The sequence below is a fragment of the Rattus norvegicus genome, chromosome 9 (genome assembly GCF_036323735.1).
Source record: "Rattus norvegicus strain BN/NHsdMcwi chromosome 9, GRCr8, whole genome shotgun sequence".
NCBI lineage: Eukaryota > Metazoa > Chordata > Mammalia > Rodentia > Muridae > Rattus > Rattus norvegicus.
The window spans coordinates 1,425,589-1,443,144 of record NC_086027.1 but is presented as its reverse complement, the minus strand read 5'-3'; the positions used below and the strand labels follow the sequence as shown (position 1 = coordinate 1,443,144).

General features: G+C 56.1%; 1 protein-coding gene across 1 annotated transcript; it reads left to right on the top strand.

The window, feature by feature from the left end:
- The first annotated feature begins 1,512 nt into the window (after window positions 1–1,512).
- Znrf4 (zinc and ring finger 4) lies at window positions 1,513–2,701 on the top strand. The gene has a single exon (NM_001024878.1). The coding sequence runs from the start codon at window positions 1,640–1,642 to the stop codon at window positions 2,621–2,623; it is 984 nt and encodes a 327-aa protein (NP_001020049.1). The 5' UTR covers window positions 1,513–1,639; the 3' UTR covers window positions 2,624–2,701.
- Window positions 2,702–17,556: the final 14,855 nt, after the last annotated feature.

The window sequence follows — 17,556 nt, the reverse complement described above, 5'->3', positions numbered from 1 at the left end:
GATTGACATTGCCTGGTCATGAGCATGGGGCTCAAGCAGCATGACTGTGTTCCCGGCATGATTTGATTTGTCTGGCATCCACATGCCCTGGCACACAGCAAGTGCTGGCACCTGGACTTGAATCCCCAGAACCCAAACACAGCTCTGAGGTATCTGGGCCATTAGGGGAGCCCACTCAATCAGCAAAGCCCTGTCTCAGAAAGGTAGGTTAGGGGAGGGCAGAGACTCCAGGTCCAGAGACTCCAGGTCAGCCTCAACCTGTGAGGCAGGAGGATCACTGTGGGTTCATGGTCAGCCTGGGTTACAGCATCCAAAGAGATGGCAACACAGTCATGGCACAGGCCTTGGGCCTGATGTGCATTTGGTGCTCAATATGTCCTCTCCTGTGGTGGGGCCCGAGGCATCCAAAACCTTTGTTAATCTTTTGAGAGACTGGCCCTGCCCACCTTGGAGTCATGTTATGGGCACTGGCTGGATGGGTAGGGGTGTGTGTGTGTGTGTGTGTGTGTGTGTGTGTGTGTGTGTGTGTGTATTATTGGCAGGTGGTATCGCCTTTAAGGGGAGGAGCCTGAAGGGAGAGCTATGGGTTGATACCTTGAGAAAGGGCTTTCAGGACCAATTCCTCCTCCCTGCCTCAGAACTTCAGTCACAGCTGATTATGGTAGGAGCACTACTCACACCAAACAGTACCAGAGCTCTGATTGGCCACAGGGAACTGGGGAGCGAGATTCAGAGGGGGCAAGGCCTTTCCAAGGGTGGCACAGTAGAGGGCGAGATGACGCTGAGCAAGGTGCCAGGTATTGAGTTCGAGGAAGGCAGGAGATCGTTGTAGCTGTTTTCTTGATCTCCTCACTAGCATAATAGTCATCAGTTGTTGCTGCACCCACTGTTCAGAGCTACAAAGTGACACTGGCCTGGCGAGGACGGTCCCTGTACCAACAGGAGGGAGCGGATCCAGATCAGTCTCCACGGTGCTGGGTTGGGGAAGGGAAAGGAGCTCCTCAGTCTATGTGAGTTTTGGGAGAGTGTATCCCTTCACCAAAATACAAGTTCCAATCTCTTCCTGGGTTTTATTTATCCTCTAAGGTGGGGAGGCTGAGCAGAGACCAGCCAGTCGGAGTCCTGAGTCCATATGGCCACCACACAAGCTCAGAGCTGACAGGAACAATAACAAGGTTCCGCTTCCCTGGGGTGATGACAGGGTGCTCTGTCAACTGGAATCCTGTGCCTGAACTGTATGTGCTCATATGCCAAGTTAGACTCGGTTTTCCTATTCATGAACTAATGTCAAATGGGGCAGATGACCCAGGCTCCTCTGGTAATGACCTAAGTCAGGGCTTAAGTAATGCTCCACCAGCCATAGCCCGCAACAGCCAAGGGTCTTTATGACAATGACGTCATAAAGGTCAGAAGCGTCCAGAACCCTGAGGTGTCATCCTCAGAGCAGGTCTCCTGGACATCATGTGGCCTGAACTGTCCCCGGGAGCCTCTTCCGCTTGAGGCCCCGGAGTTCGGCCACAGCAGGCGCCGCTCCCACCCGGCCACGGGGTCCCCGCGTGGCTCCGGAGATGCCCGAGGGGCTCCCGTACGGTCCCACAAGGGACTCATCGGAGCTCAGGAGCCGGAGGTAGGGACCGCCATGGCGCGGTCGGCGTGGACACGGGTAGCCCCGCTGGCCCTGGTGGCTCTCTGGCTGGTCCTGTCCCTGTCGCCCACGGACGCTCAGGTTAACCTGAGCTCTGGGGACTTCCTGGACCTCCCAGCGCTGCTTGGGGTTCCCGTGGACCCCAAGAGGGCACGCGGATACCTGCTGGTGGCCCGGCCGGCCGACGCCTGCCTCGCCATCGAGGGCCCCGGGCTTGACAACCGCTCACTGGACCCACTGGTGCTGGTCCAGCCCCTGGGCTGCTCCTGGGAGCACACAGGACGGCGAGCACGGAGAGCCAGAGCCACAGCAGCCTCAATGGGTTCTGAGGCCCCAGGGCAGCTGCGCGTGTTTGAGGACCTGGAAGTGACCGTGCGCTGCGACCAGTCAGCACGCGTGCTGCTTCCGCATGGGGAACCCTGTCCCGAACCCGAGTGTCATCCCGTAGTGGCTGCGTCCTGGGCCCTTGCTCGAGCGCTAGCCCTGGCTGCGTCTACGCTGTTCGTGCTGCGGCAGCTGTGGCCGTGGGTCCGGGGCTGGGGGAGCCGGGGCACCGCGGTGAAGACGCAGACGTGCCAGAAGGCGCAAGTGCGCACATTCACGCGCCTCAGTGACCTGTGCGCCATCTGCCTGGACGACTACGAGGAGGGGGAACGGCTCAAGATCCTGCCCTGTGCGCATGCGTACCACTGTCGCTGCATAGACCCCTGGTTCTCGCGCGCCGCGCGGCGTTCGTGTCCTCTATGCAAGCAGTCGGTGGCCAGCACGCACGACGGTTCCACGGACGGCAGCATAGGCGGCGACGAAGCACCCCTGCCCGGACACCGCCCGCCTATATGGGCCATCCAGGCCCGGCTGCGCTCCCGCAGGCTCGAGTTGCTAGCGCGGACAGTACCCTGCCGTCGCTGCAACAGCACCACGTCCCTGGGGATGGCTGAGAACGTGGCGCCCTCAGAAGCGACCCCCGAGCCCTCCTGACCCCAACTGACGCGGGAAGGGGCGGAAACTAGGCAGGGGAGGTGTGGGGGGGTGCCCAATAAAGCGTGTTTGAATCTGGATGGTTTCTGGCTTTCCTACACTGTGGCTGTAGCCAAGCCACAACCACGCCCAGGGAGTCAGACTCCTCCCGCCCACCACAACGTAATCACGCCTCGTTGTCCCCACCCCAGCAAAGCCACGCCCAGTTCAAGCCCCGCCTCAGCATAGCCCTGTCCCCCTCCCCCAGCATGGCCACGCTCCCACCCAGAATAACTACGCCCCGCGCAGGCCAGTGTTTGTCCCGTCTCGTTTTCACCCCCACAGCCCAGCACCTGTCCTGCCCCGGGGGCTTGCGACTGAGGCCAGGTCGTCTACTTTACTATCTCGCCTTTCAGTTTCCCCATCTGTAAAACGGGTTCAGCAGTGATGCCTGCCCCACTAGTTTAAGGATGACTGATTTTCAGTATGTGCAAAGGCCTGGATGAGCGGTCAGCATTTGTTGTCAGGAGTGATGAAGCCCTGCGGTGGACAAGGCCACTGTCCTTGGAGGCAGTGGCCTTCACATGCAGCAGGCGCTTGATAAGTGCACACGGAGTTCCCCTCCTTCTGTGAGTGGGAGGTCCCCGTTTTGCCGCAGTCTCTCTGCCCTGCACCCGGGCCTGGGCTTGTGTCCAGCAGCCTCCGGTTGGCACCGGCTCTCAAGACTCCCAGCTGCTGGGGCGCCTGTGCTACCTCCGCACCCCAGTGCGGGCGGGGACCCCTACCTGCCCGACCAGGCGGCGCCATCAGTGTTCGCCCGCGGAGGGGCAAAGGGGGAAACTGAGGCTTTGCAGAGAGCGCTGCCTGCGATGACAAGGCGCTGGCGGGGACCACGGAGTCTGTAGCCTTCAGGTCTCCTGCGTTGCTCCTCTGGCCTCTCGGGTTCGCAGGGTCTCAGGACACCCTTGTTCAAAAGGAAAATTGAGTCTCTGAGGTTGAGGGCTGGAGCAGGGCCCAGGCAGAAGGGATCCGAATTTGAACTCCAGTCAGGGGCTACCTAGACATGTCCCCTCTGTCTATGCAGGGAGGGGGTACCCCGGTTTCAGTCTCGAGGATCCCTAGGCTGAGGCACAAAGTTCAGGAGAGCAGCACTGCGGGGCCCTCAGGGGTCTGGGCCTGTGCAAAGGTCCTGCGGCCCGGTGGGAGGTCTGCAGTGTCTCAGTCCTTTCAGGTCCCGGTGCTCCGGTGTGAGCGGATCCTCCGTGCCCCCACTCCGTCCCCACGCCACCCCCGCCTACGTCTTCTGCAGACCCTGCAGCGCCGGACACCCCCTGCCCTCCTCCCGCCGCCTCCTGCGCCCCGCCCACTGCCCTCCTCCAGACTTCCCCTTCTCCCGCTCCCCCTCCTCTGGCAAGCCCCCCCCACCCCGGTCTTGCCCAGAAGGGGAGGACATCCTAGGAACAGATGGCCGCCGTCCTCGCCCAGTGCTTTGCCAGTTAATTAACGCCGCCTGTAATTAAACTTCCCACAAATTAGCTGTCAGCGTCGCTAAAGACAACCGTCCTCTCAGATGCCATCTTGACGAGCAGGATCCTGAGTCTTGTCAACAGGATAATTAGAGGATGGGGGTTGGGTGGGGGTGGGGTTATCTCCCTCCTCTAATGTCTCTATCCACACCCATGGCCGGGCTGCAGGCAGCACAGGCGTTTTTCTCTTGTTTTACGAATTCACATTTTGCATTGTGTTTTTGAGGCTTTGTTGAACACGTACTGTGCCCAGGTGTTGTGCGGGGGGGTGGGGTGGGGATGGGGACAGCAGTGATCAGGGCACATGGATGGACTGTTTAGCTTGAGCTTGACTGGCATGGGGAAGGGGAAAGGTCGCAGAGGTCGCTCTATGTCTCTGCCCCTCTCCCTTCCTCCCTGGCAGCTCTGGGCTTGTGCATCTGTCACATCTAACTGAATCCTCAAATCCCACCTCACTGCACCAGCCCCAGCAGTCTCTTTACAAGTGAAGCCATCACCACCAGCTGCTCCGGGGACACCCATGGGTGCGAGTTTCTCCCACTTGGGGAACACCAGGCTGGGCTCATACGATGCAGCTGTGAAAAAGAAAGGCCACTTTACAGATTCAGGGCCTTAGCAGATCTCAGGGGCTGCACTGAGTCTCAGGATCCATCTCCTCTGAGCGGGCAGAGGGGTCTGGAACTCACAGGACACCCATGGAGGCTCATAAGGGCTGAGTCATATCTGCTGCTAAAAAAACGGGGAGGCCAACCTGGGTTAGGTGACACCCTGCCATAGAATAAACAAACAAAAACAAACACAGTGAATGAGCCAGTTAAGGTGGACACACTTTTGATCTCAGAACTCCTGAGGTAGAAGCAGGAAGATCTCTAAGTGCCAGGACAGCCTGGCTTATACAGAGAGACCCTGTCTCAAAACCAAACCAAAACCAAAATGACTGCAAACCCTGAAGGAATGAACGAAACCTCTTTTGAAGGCAAAGCTAGCCCGGAGGCAGTGACCATCGATTGCTTGGTCCAGTAGGGCCCTGGGATCCATCCCCATATCACAGACCCAAAGGAGACAAACCTCAGGATAACCCCTCAGATTTGGTGCTTCCTAAAATTTTGCTTCTTCTTCTTCTTTTTTTTTTTTTTTTTTTTCGGAGCTGGGGACCAAACCCAGGGCCTTGTGCTTGCTAGGCAAGTGCTCTACCACTGAGCTAAATCCCCAACCCCAAAATTTTGCTTCTTAAAGGAAGCCCAGTCTTTTGCTTAGTCTAGCCTGGTCTCTATGGCGACTTGCACCTGTATTCTTCACACTGGGGGAGCTGAAGCAGGAAGATCATAAGTTCAAAGCCAGGTGATAGGAAACTGTGTCGAAATGAAATGAGATAAAAGAATAATAAAAACAAAACATAAAAATATTTGAAAGTCACTTTAAAGAAATAAAACGGGGTTGGGGATTTAGCTCAGTGGTAGAGCACTTGCCTAACAAGCGCAAGGCCCTGGGTACGGTCCCCAGCTCCGAAAAAAAGGAAAACAAGAAAGAAATAAAACAAGGACCAGCAAGATGGCTCATGCCTGAAGGCTCTTGCTGCCAAGCCCGGAGACCTGAGTTCAATCCTCATGACATGGTGGAAGGAGATCTGACTAGCAAGTTGTTTACTGACCTCCACAAGTGAGCAGAGGTGCAATGCTCCCCTCCAATAAATAATAAAAATACCTTTAAGAAATTTAAAATTGGCGAAAATACAAAATAATCTTAAAGACAAAATAACTTAAAAGTAAATAGAAAATAAAATGTATATTTGGCAGTTTGGGCACCACACCACACGTAGGTGACAGACTGACACATCACAGGCGCTCAATAAATGTGTAGAGTACATGGGTGAATTGGCACACAGTAGGTGCTGCATAAATGTGCGCACGTGTCATCCAGCACGCCCGAGGGTAGCGGAGGCAGGAGGATCAGGGATTCAAGGCCGGCTTGGAGAATACAGTGAGCCTGAGGCTAGCCTGGGCTATGGGTGACCTGGTCCCCGAGAGTTCCCTGCAGCCCAGGACTGCTTACAGGCGATTCACGCCCGGGAGGACGCGTCTGTGGCCTCACAATGACCAATCAAGACGTAGAGCCGGGCATTACCTCATCGCAAAGCACAGCTATTGGCTGTGGGTCCGCGCTGCGGCTGAATCACAGCGCTTGCGCAGACTCCTGGGGCCTCGGTCTGCAGCTTCGGGGGGGGGGTCTGATCAGAAGGGAAATGTGGGCGCCCCTCCCCCATATCAAAAAGGTGCGGGAGCGTTGAGAACCTGCTTCTTCCCCCGTTGTCCTAAATTTTGCCCAGCTACACCTCACATCTGTGTCCGGGTCTGGGACGCAGCCATGCAAAGACCTCGAGGCAGGGCAGAGCCTGGCAGTTGGGGGGTGGGGCGGGTGGACAGACTGGTGGGCCGAACCTGTGTAGCTGGAGCGCACGTGCAGAGAAGGAGGCAGGACTTCGGGGCAGGCGCTTAGAGGGCCTCATAGTCTGCACACAGGACTGCAGTTGGTCTGAAGGAGGGTTGTGGGCAGAGGAAGGAGCAAGTTAACTCGGTGGTCACGGGAAGTAGATGGCAGTGTAGACATTCTGTGTTCAAGTGTTGAAGGAAGTAGGTTGGGCCCCTCCCCTCTCTGAATATGGCAGGGCTGCTGCAGGCCAAATGGATGAGTAAGCCACTGCAGGCGACAGTGGAGGTGAGTCAACGCTATGGTGACTATGGTGACCACTCTCACATACATCCCTGGTGACCTTACCATTCCAGCCTCAGCCGCTGGACACACCGCCCCTCCTCCCCACCCCCATCCTGCCAGGTGCAACTAGGTCTAAGCACGATCCCCAAATTCCACCCAGAGCCGGGTTGTCTTTGGTTCGTTTGGTCATGTGTCTACCCTCCATGGCTCCCCAGTACCTTCAAAGTTGATTGCCATGGTGGCGTCCAGGCTGTGAATGACCAGTCTCAGTTCTGGCTTCCCTCTGAGAGGCACCAGCCATGGTCATTGGTCTGCATAGTACTACCAGTTTGTCGCCCAGTCCAGCCTCTGGCAAGCCTCTGCTATCCAATAGCTGCACCTGTTCTACACTCTCTCCTTTGGTTCCACCACAGCAGCTCCCCAGTGTTCCCAAACCCCTCCTTTGTATATGTCCTGATTTAGCTTCTGAAATCTGCATCTTGAGGGACTTGTGTCTCTGCCAGCCCCTGAGCATGCCTCATTCAGTGTCCTATTCTTGTCATCCTGACTCTGTCCTCAGGAAGGATGTCAGTCTGGGGTCGGTCACCGAACCTGGAGCTGCTGGCCAGTAAGCCCAGGGTGGTCCTGTCTGTTCCCCAGCGCCCTTTCCCTGTCCAGTTGAGGTGGAAGCAACCTCCAGTGGCTCATCAGGAGTTAATGAAAACTAACCCTGTCCCAGGAGCTTGCATGTCCCATGTGGGCCTCAGATCACAGGGGTCTCCACTTCCCCTCAGTTCCACATGACAGGCCAGCAAGGGATGCTTGCTATAGATGCTAGAGTGGGGCCAGACCCTGCCTGTGGCCTCATCTTGCTCCCAAACCTCAGTTTCCCCATGTCTGTGATGGACACTGGCTGTTACCTCATGTGGTGTACAGAAGAGGCGACGATCTGCAGGTTTTGTCCTGGATTTGGGGCGGGTGAGTTGAGTGTCAGGCTCTGCTTTCCAGCCCATGCTCATAAGGACAAATGAGTGCTGCCTAACACGGGACACCACAGTCTGCACTGCTGTGCTGGGGTCATGGATGGGACAGTGCTGTCTGATGGCAAGGACTGGAGCAGTTTATACACTCATGGGAAAGAATTGAATTTCTTGTGACAACTGGTGCCCCCTGACTTGGCTGGCATTGTTCACGTCCAGTGTCTTGGTCCCCTTAATAAACACCATCATCATCACCATCAGCCACAGCAACATCACCACCATCTTCGCCACCACCATTGCCTTCATCATCACAACCATCACCATCATAACCATCACCATACTCATAATCATCACCATAATCGTCATCATCATGATCACCACCATGGGTGACTGGATGCATGTGGGGAGCTGCGCCTGAACCTGACCATGTGGCTGATGCTGGTTTGCAGAGGCACACCGAGTGAGCCTGTCACCAGCCCCACAGAGCACTGACAAATGGAGAGAATTAAAATCCATTTAGAGGGAAATCTCTAAATAGGCCTGTGTTGTGTTTCCTGCTTTTCCCTTTCCCTTCCCTGCCGTTCCTGGCTGGTAATGTATTCCAGACACAGGACAGGAGGCTGACTTAATTGAATTTAAAAGCAGGTGTCACACCTACCTGTGTGAACCAAGCATGTGGAGCACACTAAGGAGAGAGAGTGCCTTACTGCATGTGCAGTGTCTTACACCAAGGAAGGTCAGAGGAGACAACCTGGGGATCCTGGGACTGATAATTTGTGAGGACTCCCCAAGAGATCAAGGCCCAAGGTAGAGCAGGAAGATCGGGCATCTGGAAGGTGAGTGTATGACCTCAGGCAACGCTCGCCTCTTCCAACTACTGGGCCCTCAATCCAGACAGCCCAGCTGCGTGATCACAGAGGGGTCCCAGTTCCTCATTGGGGAATTCTAGGCGGGGCTTAACCCCTGACCATGCTCACAGCTCTTTAGGATTTGAATTAAATGTATTTTATGGGTGTTGGTGTTTTGCCCGCATGTGTATCTGTGTACCTTGTACATACCTGGTGCCCACAGAGGGCAGAAGATGCTTTTGGTGCTCTGTGACTGCAGTTACAGAGGGTTGTGATTGCATGTGGGTCCTGGTCCTCAGCCAGAGCAACTGGTGCTATGCCATCTCTCCTGCTCTTCGGGGTCATCTTAAGGCAGAGTCTCACTGAGTTGCTTCTGTTACCCTTGAACTTATGTCCTTCTGCCCCAACCTTCCCAGTAGATGTTATCACATGGCTTCGCCATAGCACGTATAGAGAACCTGACTCCCTATCAGCGCTCTCCAACACACATCTCGGTGTTTATGAATCTTGTTTCTCTGAGGACTTTAATATAAGTTGGGTCCTAGAGTGCCTTAGTGTTCTATTGCTGTGAGGAGACACCATGACCACTGTAACTCTTATACAAAGAAGCATTTAACTGTGGGCTTGCTTAGAGTCCCAGGTTAGTCCGCTATCATCAAGGTGGGAGCAGATATGGTTCCAGAGCAGTAGTTGAGAGCTGATCTGCAGGCACCAGGCAGAGACAGTGAACCTGCTGTGTGCTTTTGAACCCTCAAAGCCCACCCCAGTGACACACCTCCTCCAACAGGGCCACATGTTCTGTTTTTTTTTCTTTTTTTCGGAGCTGGGGACCGAACCCAGGGCCTTGCGCTCCCTAGGCAAGCGCTCTACCGCTGAGCTAAATCCCCAACCCCAGGGCCACATGTTCTAATCCTTCCCAAACAGTTCCACTAACTGGGAATTAAAACTATGTGAGGCTATGGAGGCTGTTCTCATTCAAACAGCCCCAACACTATATTTTGTGACCCAGCAACCTCAGTCACTGAAGGAAATACTCACGAGGCTCACATTGTACCATGTGTCTCATCTTCTGACCTTTTTGTGGCTGAATAATATTCTACTGTATAATGGGCCATGTGTTCATGCAGTCATTTGTGTGTGAGCTGCTTTCAGCTGTTTACTGTTAGGAATGCTGGGACACATCTGTTACAGCAGCTGTGTTCCACCACGGCATTCCATGGAATGACTCTCTGTCAAGATGTCTTTAACAAGTGCCACTCAGTGCTCGCTCTGTGCCACAGTTCTCTACCTTAGTAAAGCTGTGACCCTTTAACTCCTCATGCTCTGCTGATCTCCAACCATAAAGTTATAATCATTGCTACTTCATAACATGTTTTTTTTGCTACTGTTGTAGATGGTAGTGCTTTCCAACAGTCTTAGGTGACTCCTGTGAAAGGGTCATCTGGTCCCCTTAGGGTTGTGACACACCAGTTAAGAACCTGTGCTGTGGTGCTGTCTGTGGCTCTCTGCTTTTGCTGAAGGACTCAGAGATGCTGCGCTAATGGCTCCTCAACCACTTCAACTTCTCCTTCCCTCTGTTTCTCTCCTCTCCACACTTCAAGTTGTGTGCCCCAGTCACCAGGACGTGACACATACAGGTCCATCTCCTTCAGTAACTTTCCCCCCTCTGTGTGTGGATTCACATGTTTGTGAGGCTAGAGGTGAACCTCTGGTGTCTTCCTCAGTCCTTCGCACTCCTGTCTTCAAATTTCTTAGCCTTTCGTGAAGCCATTCTCCATCCCTTAAGTGACATCATGAGATGTCCCCTCTGCATTTCTGTGTGACAATGGTTCCTTCCACACCGACTGGATGTGAACTCCCCACTCTTTTTTTTTTTCCTTTCTTTTTTTCGGAGCTGGGGACCGAACCCAGGGCCTTTCGCTTGCTAGGCAAGCGCTCTACCACTGAGCTAAATCCCCAACCCCTGAACTCCCCACTCTTGCTAGAGAATCTTACAACCCACCTATCTTTCCTCTCTGTGTGCAGCTAGACTTCCCAGTATCCCTTATTTTGCCCTTGGAAATGTCTCCCCATCTTTCTTTAGCTTAGTTTTTAAAATATGACACAGGATTTCTCTGTGTAGCCCTGGTTGTCCTGGAACTCACTCTGCAGGTCAGGGGTCCTCAAAGTCAGAGATCTGTCTGCCTCTACTTCTCAAGTGCGAGGGTTGAGATGTTCACCAGCCTCCCGTCCTCCTCTTGCAGAGGACCCAGTTCAATTCCCAGCACCCAAGTGGCTGCACACAAATGTCTGTAACTCCATCTCCAGGGGACCCAATGCCCCCTTCTGGCCTCTGTGGGAGCTGAACTAATGTTCACACACACAAAGACAGCTAGCTCTTGCCATGTCCTCCTGCATGCCGGCACAGTGAGGCAACACAGCTTAGCACTGCCAGGGTTTGCCGGAGCCCCCTCCAGCCAGGCTCCAGCCCTTGGCAAAAAGGAAGGGGGCTTGCCCTGCCTTTCAGCGGTGACTGAAGCATATCCAATTGCTGCATGTGCTTGCTGTCTGCAGCACTGTGGTGATGGATGAGGGCAGGAGTGTGAGGCAGCCTGTGGAATTTTCACTGTTTTGGGCTCTCAGCAGACTTTCTTCAAAAAACTATCTGACCTGATCTCCAAATAAGAAAGCTTTTAAACACACACTCACTCCTCACACACTGCACACAGCATCTTAAGTTAAAAAGGAAAGAAAAAAAGAAAGAAAGGGGCAATTAATACACAGCAAGTGTTGCATTCCTCAGGAGGACACACGGCTCAGGCTGAGGGGAGCAGGGACAGAGGGGACTCTCCACAGCACGGACAGGGGTGAAAGCGCAGATCCTTTGTGGGCACCTTCTGACAGGGACAGATGGAGTGGTAATTCTTCTCCTCGATGGTTGGATTACACTGAGTAGCTTGGCTTTGTCCAGAAGTCTGCCATACAGAGAAGCCTCTATTTCCCACAGCCATTTATCCCTTATTTGAAACATTGAGTCTGAAGGTAGGGAGGAAGGAAGGATACAGAAGGAGGTAAAAGAGGAGGAGGAGATGGGGGAGGAGATGGGGAGGAGATGGAGGAGGAGGAGATGGAGGAGGAGATGGAGGAGGATATGGAGGAGGAGATGGAGGAGGAGGAGATGGAGGAGGAGGAGATGGGGGAGGAGATGGAGGAGGAGGAGATGGAGGAGGAGATGGAGGAGCAGGAGATGTAGGAGGAGGAGATGGAAGAGGAGGTGGAGGAGGAGGAGGAGATGGAGGAGGAGGAGATGGAGGAGGAGATGGAGGAGGAGATGGAGGAGGAGATGGAGGAGGAGGAGATGGAGGAGGAGGAGATGGAAGAGGAGGTGGAGGAGGAGGAGGAGATGGAGGAGGAGGAGATGGAGGAGGAGATGGAGGAGGAGGAGATGGAGGAGGAGGAGATGGAGGAGGAGGAGATGGAGGAGGAGGAGATGGAGGAGGAGGAGATGGAGGAGGAGATGGAGGAGATGGAGGAGGAGATGGAGGAAGAGATGGAGGAGGAGGAGATGGAGGAGGAGGAGATGGAGGAGGAGGAGATGGAGGAGGAGGAGATGGAGGAGGAGGAGATGGAGGAGGAGGAGATGGAGGAGGAGAAGATAGAGGAGGAGGAGGAGATGGAGGAGGAGGAGATGGAGGAGGAGGAGATGGAGGAGGAGGAGATGGAGGAGGAGGAGATGGAGGAGGAGAAGATGGAGGAGGAGATGAGGGAGGAGATGGAGGAGGAGATGGAGGAGGAGATGGAGGAGGAGGAGATGGAGGAGGAGGAGATGGAGGAGGAGACGGAGGAGGAGATGGAGGAGGAGATGGAGGAGGAGGAGATGGAGGAGGAGGAGATGGAGGAGGAGGTGGAGGAGGAGGAGATGGAGGAGGAGGAGATGGAGGAGGAGATGGAGGAGGAGATGGAGGAGGAGGAGATGGAGGAGGAGGAGATGGAGGAGGAGGAGATGGAGGAGGAGAAGGAGGAGGAAATGGAGGAGGAGGAGATGGAGGAGGAGATGGAGGAAGAGATGGAGGAGGAGGAGATGGAGGAGGAGGAGATGGAGGAGGAGGAGATGGAGGAGGAGGAGATGGAGGAGGAGGAGATGGAGGAGGAGAAGATGGAGGAGGAGGAGGAGATGGAGGAGGAGGAGATGGAGGAGGAGGAGATGGAGGAGGAGGAGATGGAGGAGGAGGAGATGGAGGAGGAGATGAGGGAGGAGATGGAGGAGGAGATGGAGGAGGAGGAGGAGATGGAGGAGGAGGAGATGGAGGAGGAGGAGATGGAGGAGGAGATGGAGGAGGAGATGGAGGAGGAGATGGAGGAGGAGGAGATGGAGGAGGAGATGGAGGAGGAGGAGATGGAGGAGGAGGAGATGGAGGAGGAGATGGAGGAGGAGGAGATGGAGGAGGAGATGGAGGAGGAGATGGAGGAGGAGGAGATGGAGGAGGAGGAGATGGAGGAGGAGGAGATGGAGGAGGAGATGGAGGAGGAGATGGAGGAGGAGATGGAGGAGGAGATGGAGGAGGAGATGGAGGAGGAGATGGAGGAGGAGATGGAGGAGGAGGAGATGGAGGAGGAGATGGAGGAGGAGGAGATGGAGGAGGAGGAGATGGAGGAGGAGGAGGAGGAGGAGAAGATGGAGGAGGAGGAGATGGAGGAGGAGGAGATGGAGGAGGAGGAGATGGAAAAGGAGGAGATGGAGGAGGAGATGGAGGAGGAGATGGAGGAGGAGATGGAGGAGGAGATGGAGGAGGAGATGGAGGAGGAGATGGAGGAGGAGGAGATGGAGGAGGAGATGGGGGAGGAGATGGAGGAGGAGGAGATGGAGGAGGAGGAGATGGAGGAGGAGGAGGAGATGGAGGAGGAGATGGAGGAGGAGATGGAGGAGGAGGAGATGGAGGAGGAGATGAGGGAGGAGATGGAGGAGGAGATGGAGGAGGAGGAGGTGGAGGAGGAGGTGGAGGAGGAGGTGGAAGAGGAGGTGGAGGAGGAGGTGGAGGAGGAGATGGGGGAGGAGATGGAGGAGGAGATGGAGGAGGAGGTGGAGGAGGAGATGGAGGAGGAGGTGGAGGAGGAGGAGATGGAGGAGGAGGTGGAGGAGGAGGAGATGGAGGAGGAGAAGGAGGAGATGGAGGAGGAGATGGAGGAGGAGATGGAGGAGGAGATGGAGGAGGAGATGGAGGAGAAGATGGAGGAGGAGGAGATGGAGGAGGAGGAGGTGGAGGAGGAGGAGGTGGAGGAGATGGAGATGGAGGAGAAGATGGAGGAGGAGGTGGAGGAGATGGAGGAGGAGATGGAGGAGGAGATGGAGGAGGAGATGGAGGAGGAGGAGATGGAGGAGGAGGAGATGGAGGAGGAGGAGATGGAGGAGGAGGTGGAGGAGGAGATGGAAGAGGAGGAGATGGAGGAGGAGATGGAGGAGGAGGAGATGGGGGAGGAGGAGATGGGGGAGGAGATGGGGGAGGAGATGGAGGAGGAGATGGAGGAGGAGATGGAGGAGGAGATGGAGGAGATGGAGAGGAGATGGAGGAGGAGATGGAGGAGGAGATGGAGGAGGAGATGGAGGAGGAGGAGATGGAGGAGGAGGAGATGGAGGAGGAGGAGATGGAGGAGGAGATGAGGGAGGAGATGGAGGAGGAGATGGAGGAGGAGGAGATGGAGGAGGAGATGGAGGAGGAGATGGAGGAGGAGATGGAGGAGGAGGAGATGGAGGAGGAGATGGAGGAGGAGGAGATGGAGGAGGAGGAGATGGAGGAGGACATGGAGGAGGAGATGGAGGAGGAGGAGATGGAGGAGGAGGAGATGGAGGAGGAGGAGATGGAGGAGGAGGAGATGGAGGAGGAGGAGATGGAGGAGGAGGAGATGGAGGAGGAGGAGATGAGGGAGGAGATGGAGGAGGAGGAGATGGAGGAGGAGGAGATGGAGGAGGAGGATGGAGGAGGAGGACATGGAGGAGGAGGAGATGGAGGAGGAGGAGATGGAGGAGGAGAGATGGAGGAGGAGATGGAGGAGGAGGAGATGGAGGAGGAGGAGATGGAGGAGGAGATGGAGGAGGAGATGGAGGAGGAGATGGAGGAGATGGAGGAGATGGAGGAGGAGATGGAGGAGATGGAGGAGAGATGGAGGAGGAGATGGAGGAGGAGATGGAGGAGGAGGAGATGGAGGAGGAGGAGGTGGAGGAGGAGGAGGAGATGGAGGAGGAGATGGAGGAGGAGGAGATGGAGGAGGAGGAGATGGAGGAGGAGGAGATGGAGGAGGAGGTGGAGGAGGAGATGGAGGAGGAGATGGAGGAGATGGAGGAGATGGAGGAGGAGGAGATGGAGGAGGAGGTGGAGGAGGAGGAGGATGAGATGGAGGAGGAGATGGAGGAGAAGAGGGAGGAGGAGGAGATAGAGGAAGAGGAGGAGGAGATGGAGGAGGAGGAGATGGAGGAGGAGGTGGAGGAGGAGATGGAGGAGGAGGAGATGGAGGAGGAAGAGATGGAGGAGGAGGTGGAGGAGGAGATGGAGGAGGAGATGGAGGAGGAGATGGAAAGGAGATGGAGGGGGAGATGGAGGAGGAGGAGATGGGGGAGGAGATGGGGGAGGAGATGGGGGAGGAGGAGATGGAGGAGGAAGCGATGGAGGAGGAGGTGGAGGAAGAGATGGAGGAGGAGATGGAGGAGGAGATGGAGGAGGGGATGGAGGAGGAGATGGAGGAGGAGGAGATGGGGAGGAGATGGGGGAGGAGGAGATGGAGGAGGAGATGGAGGAGGAGATGGAGGAGGAGATGGAGGAGGAGATGGAGGAGGAGATGGAGGAGATGGAGGAAGAGGAGATGGAGGAGGAGGTGGAGGAGGAGGAGGAGGAGATGGAGGAGGAGATGGAGGAGAAGGAGATAGAGGAAGAGGAGGAGATGGAGGAGGAGGAGATGGAGGAGGAGGTGGAGGAGGAGGAGGAGGAGATGGAGGAGGAGATGGAGGAGATGGAGGAGGTGGAGGAGGAGACGGAGGAGGAGATGGAGGAGGAGATGGAGGAGGAGGAGATGGGGGAGGAGATGGGGGAGCAGATGGAGGAGGAGATGGGGGAGGAAGAGATGGAGGAGGAGATGGAGGAGGAGATGGAGTAGGAGATGGAGGAGGAGATGGAGGAGGAGGAGATGGAGGAGGAGGTGGAGGCGGAGGAGGAGATGGAGGAGGAGATGGAGGAGGAGATGGAGGAGGAGGAGATGGAGGAGGAGGAGATGGAGGAGGAGGAGGTGGAGGAGATGGAGGAGGAGGAGATGGAGGAGGAGGTGGAGGAGGAGATGGAGGAGGAGGAGATGGAGGAGGTGGAGGAGGAGGAGATGGAGGAGGAGATGGAGGAGGAGATGGAGGAGGAGATGGAGGAGGAGGAGGAGATGGAGGAGGAGAAGGGGGAGCAGATGGAGGAGGAGGAGGAGATGGAGGAGGAGGAGGAGATGGAGGAGGAGATGGAGGAAGAGATGGAGGAGGAGATGGAGGAGGAGGAGGAGATGGAGGAGGAGGAGGAGATGGAGGAGGAGGAGATGGAGGAGGAGGAGATGGAGGAGGAGGAGGAGGAGGAGATGGAGGAGGAGATGGAGGAGGTGGAGGAGATGGAAGAGGAGATGGGGGAGGAGGAGGAGGAGATGGAGGAGGAGATGGAGGAGGAGATGGAGGAGGAGATGGAGGAGATGGAGGAAGAGGAGATGGAGGAGGAGGTGGAGGAGGAGGAGGAGATGGAGGAGGAGATGGAGGAGAAGGAGATAGAGGAAGAGGAGGAGATGGAGGAGGAGGAGATGGAGGAGGAGGTGGAGGTGGAGGAGGAGGAGATGGAGGAGGAGATGGAGGAGATGGAGGAGGAGGAGATGGAGGAGGTGGAGGAGGAGACGGAGGAGGAGATGGAGGAGGAGATGGAGGAGGAGGAGATGGGGGAGGAGATGGGGGAGCAGATGGAGGAGGAGATGGGGGAGGAGGAGATGGAGGAGGAGATGGAGGAGGAGATGGAGTAGGAGATGGAGGAGGAGATGGAGGAGGAGGAGATGGAGGAGGAGGTGGAGGCGGAGGAGGAGAAGGAGGAGGAGATGGAGGAGGAGATGGAGGAGGAGGAGATGGAGGAGGAGGAGATGGAGGAGGAGATGGAGGAGGAGATGGAGGAGGAGGAGGAGGAGGAGGAGGAAATGGAGGAGGAGGAGATGGAAAAGGAGGAGATGGAGGAGGAGATGGAGGAGGAGAAGATGGAGGAGGAGGAGATGGAGGAGGAGATGGAGGAGGAGATGGAGGAGGAGGAGATGGAGGAGGAGATGGGGGAGGAGATGGAGGAGGAGGAGATGGAGGAGGAGGAGATGGAGGAGGAGATGGAGGAGGAGGTGGAGGAGGAGGAGATGGAGGAGGAGGAGATGGAGGAGGAGATGGAGGAGGAGATGGAGGAGGAGGAGATGGAGGAGGAGATGGGGGAGGAGATGGAGGAGGAGGAGATGGAGGAGGAGGAGATGGAGTAGGAGGAGATGGAGGAGGAGATGGAGGAGGAGGAGATGGAGGAGGAGATGGAGGAGGAGATGAGGGAGGAGATGGAGGAGGAGATGGAGGAGGAGGAGGTGGAGGAGGAGGTGGAGGAGGAGGTGGAAGAGGAGGTGGAGGAGGAGGTGGAGGAGGAGATGGGGGAGGAGATGGAGGAGGAGATGGAGGAGGAGGTGGAGGAGGAGATGGAGGAGGAGGTGGAGGAGGAGGAGATGGAGGAGGAGGTGGAGGAGGAGGAGATGGAGGAGGAGGAGATGGAGGAGGAGGAGATGGAGGAGGAGAAGGAGGAGATGGAGGAGGAGATGGAGGAGGAGATGGAGGAGGAGATGGAGGAGGAGATGGAGGAGAAGATGGAGGAGGAGGAGATGGAGGAGGAGGAGGTGGAGGAGATGGA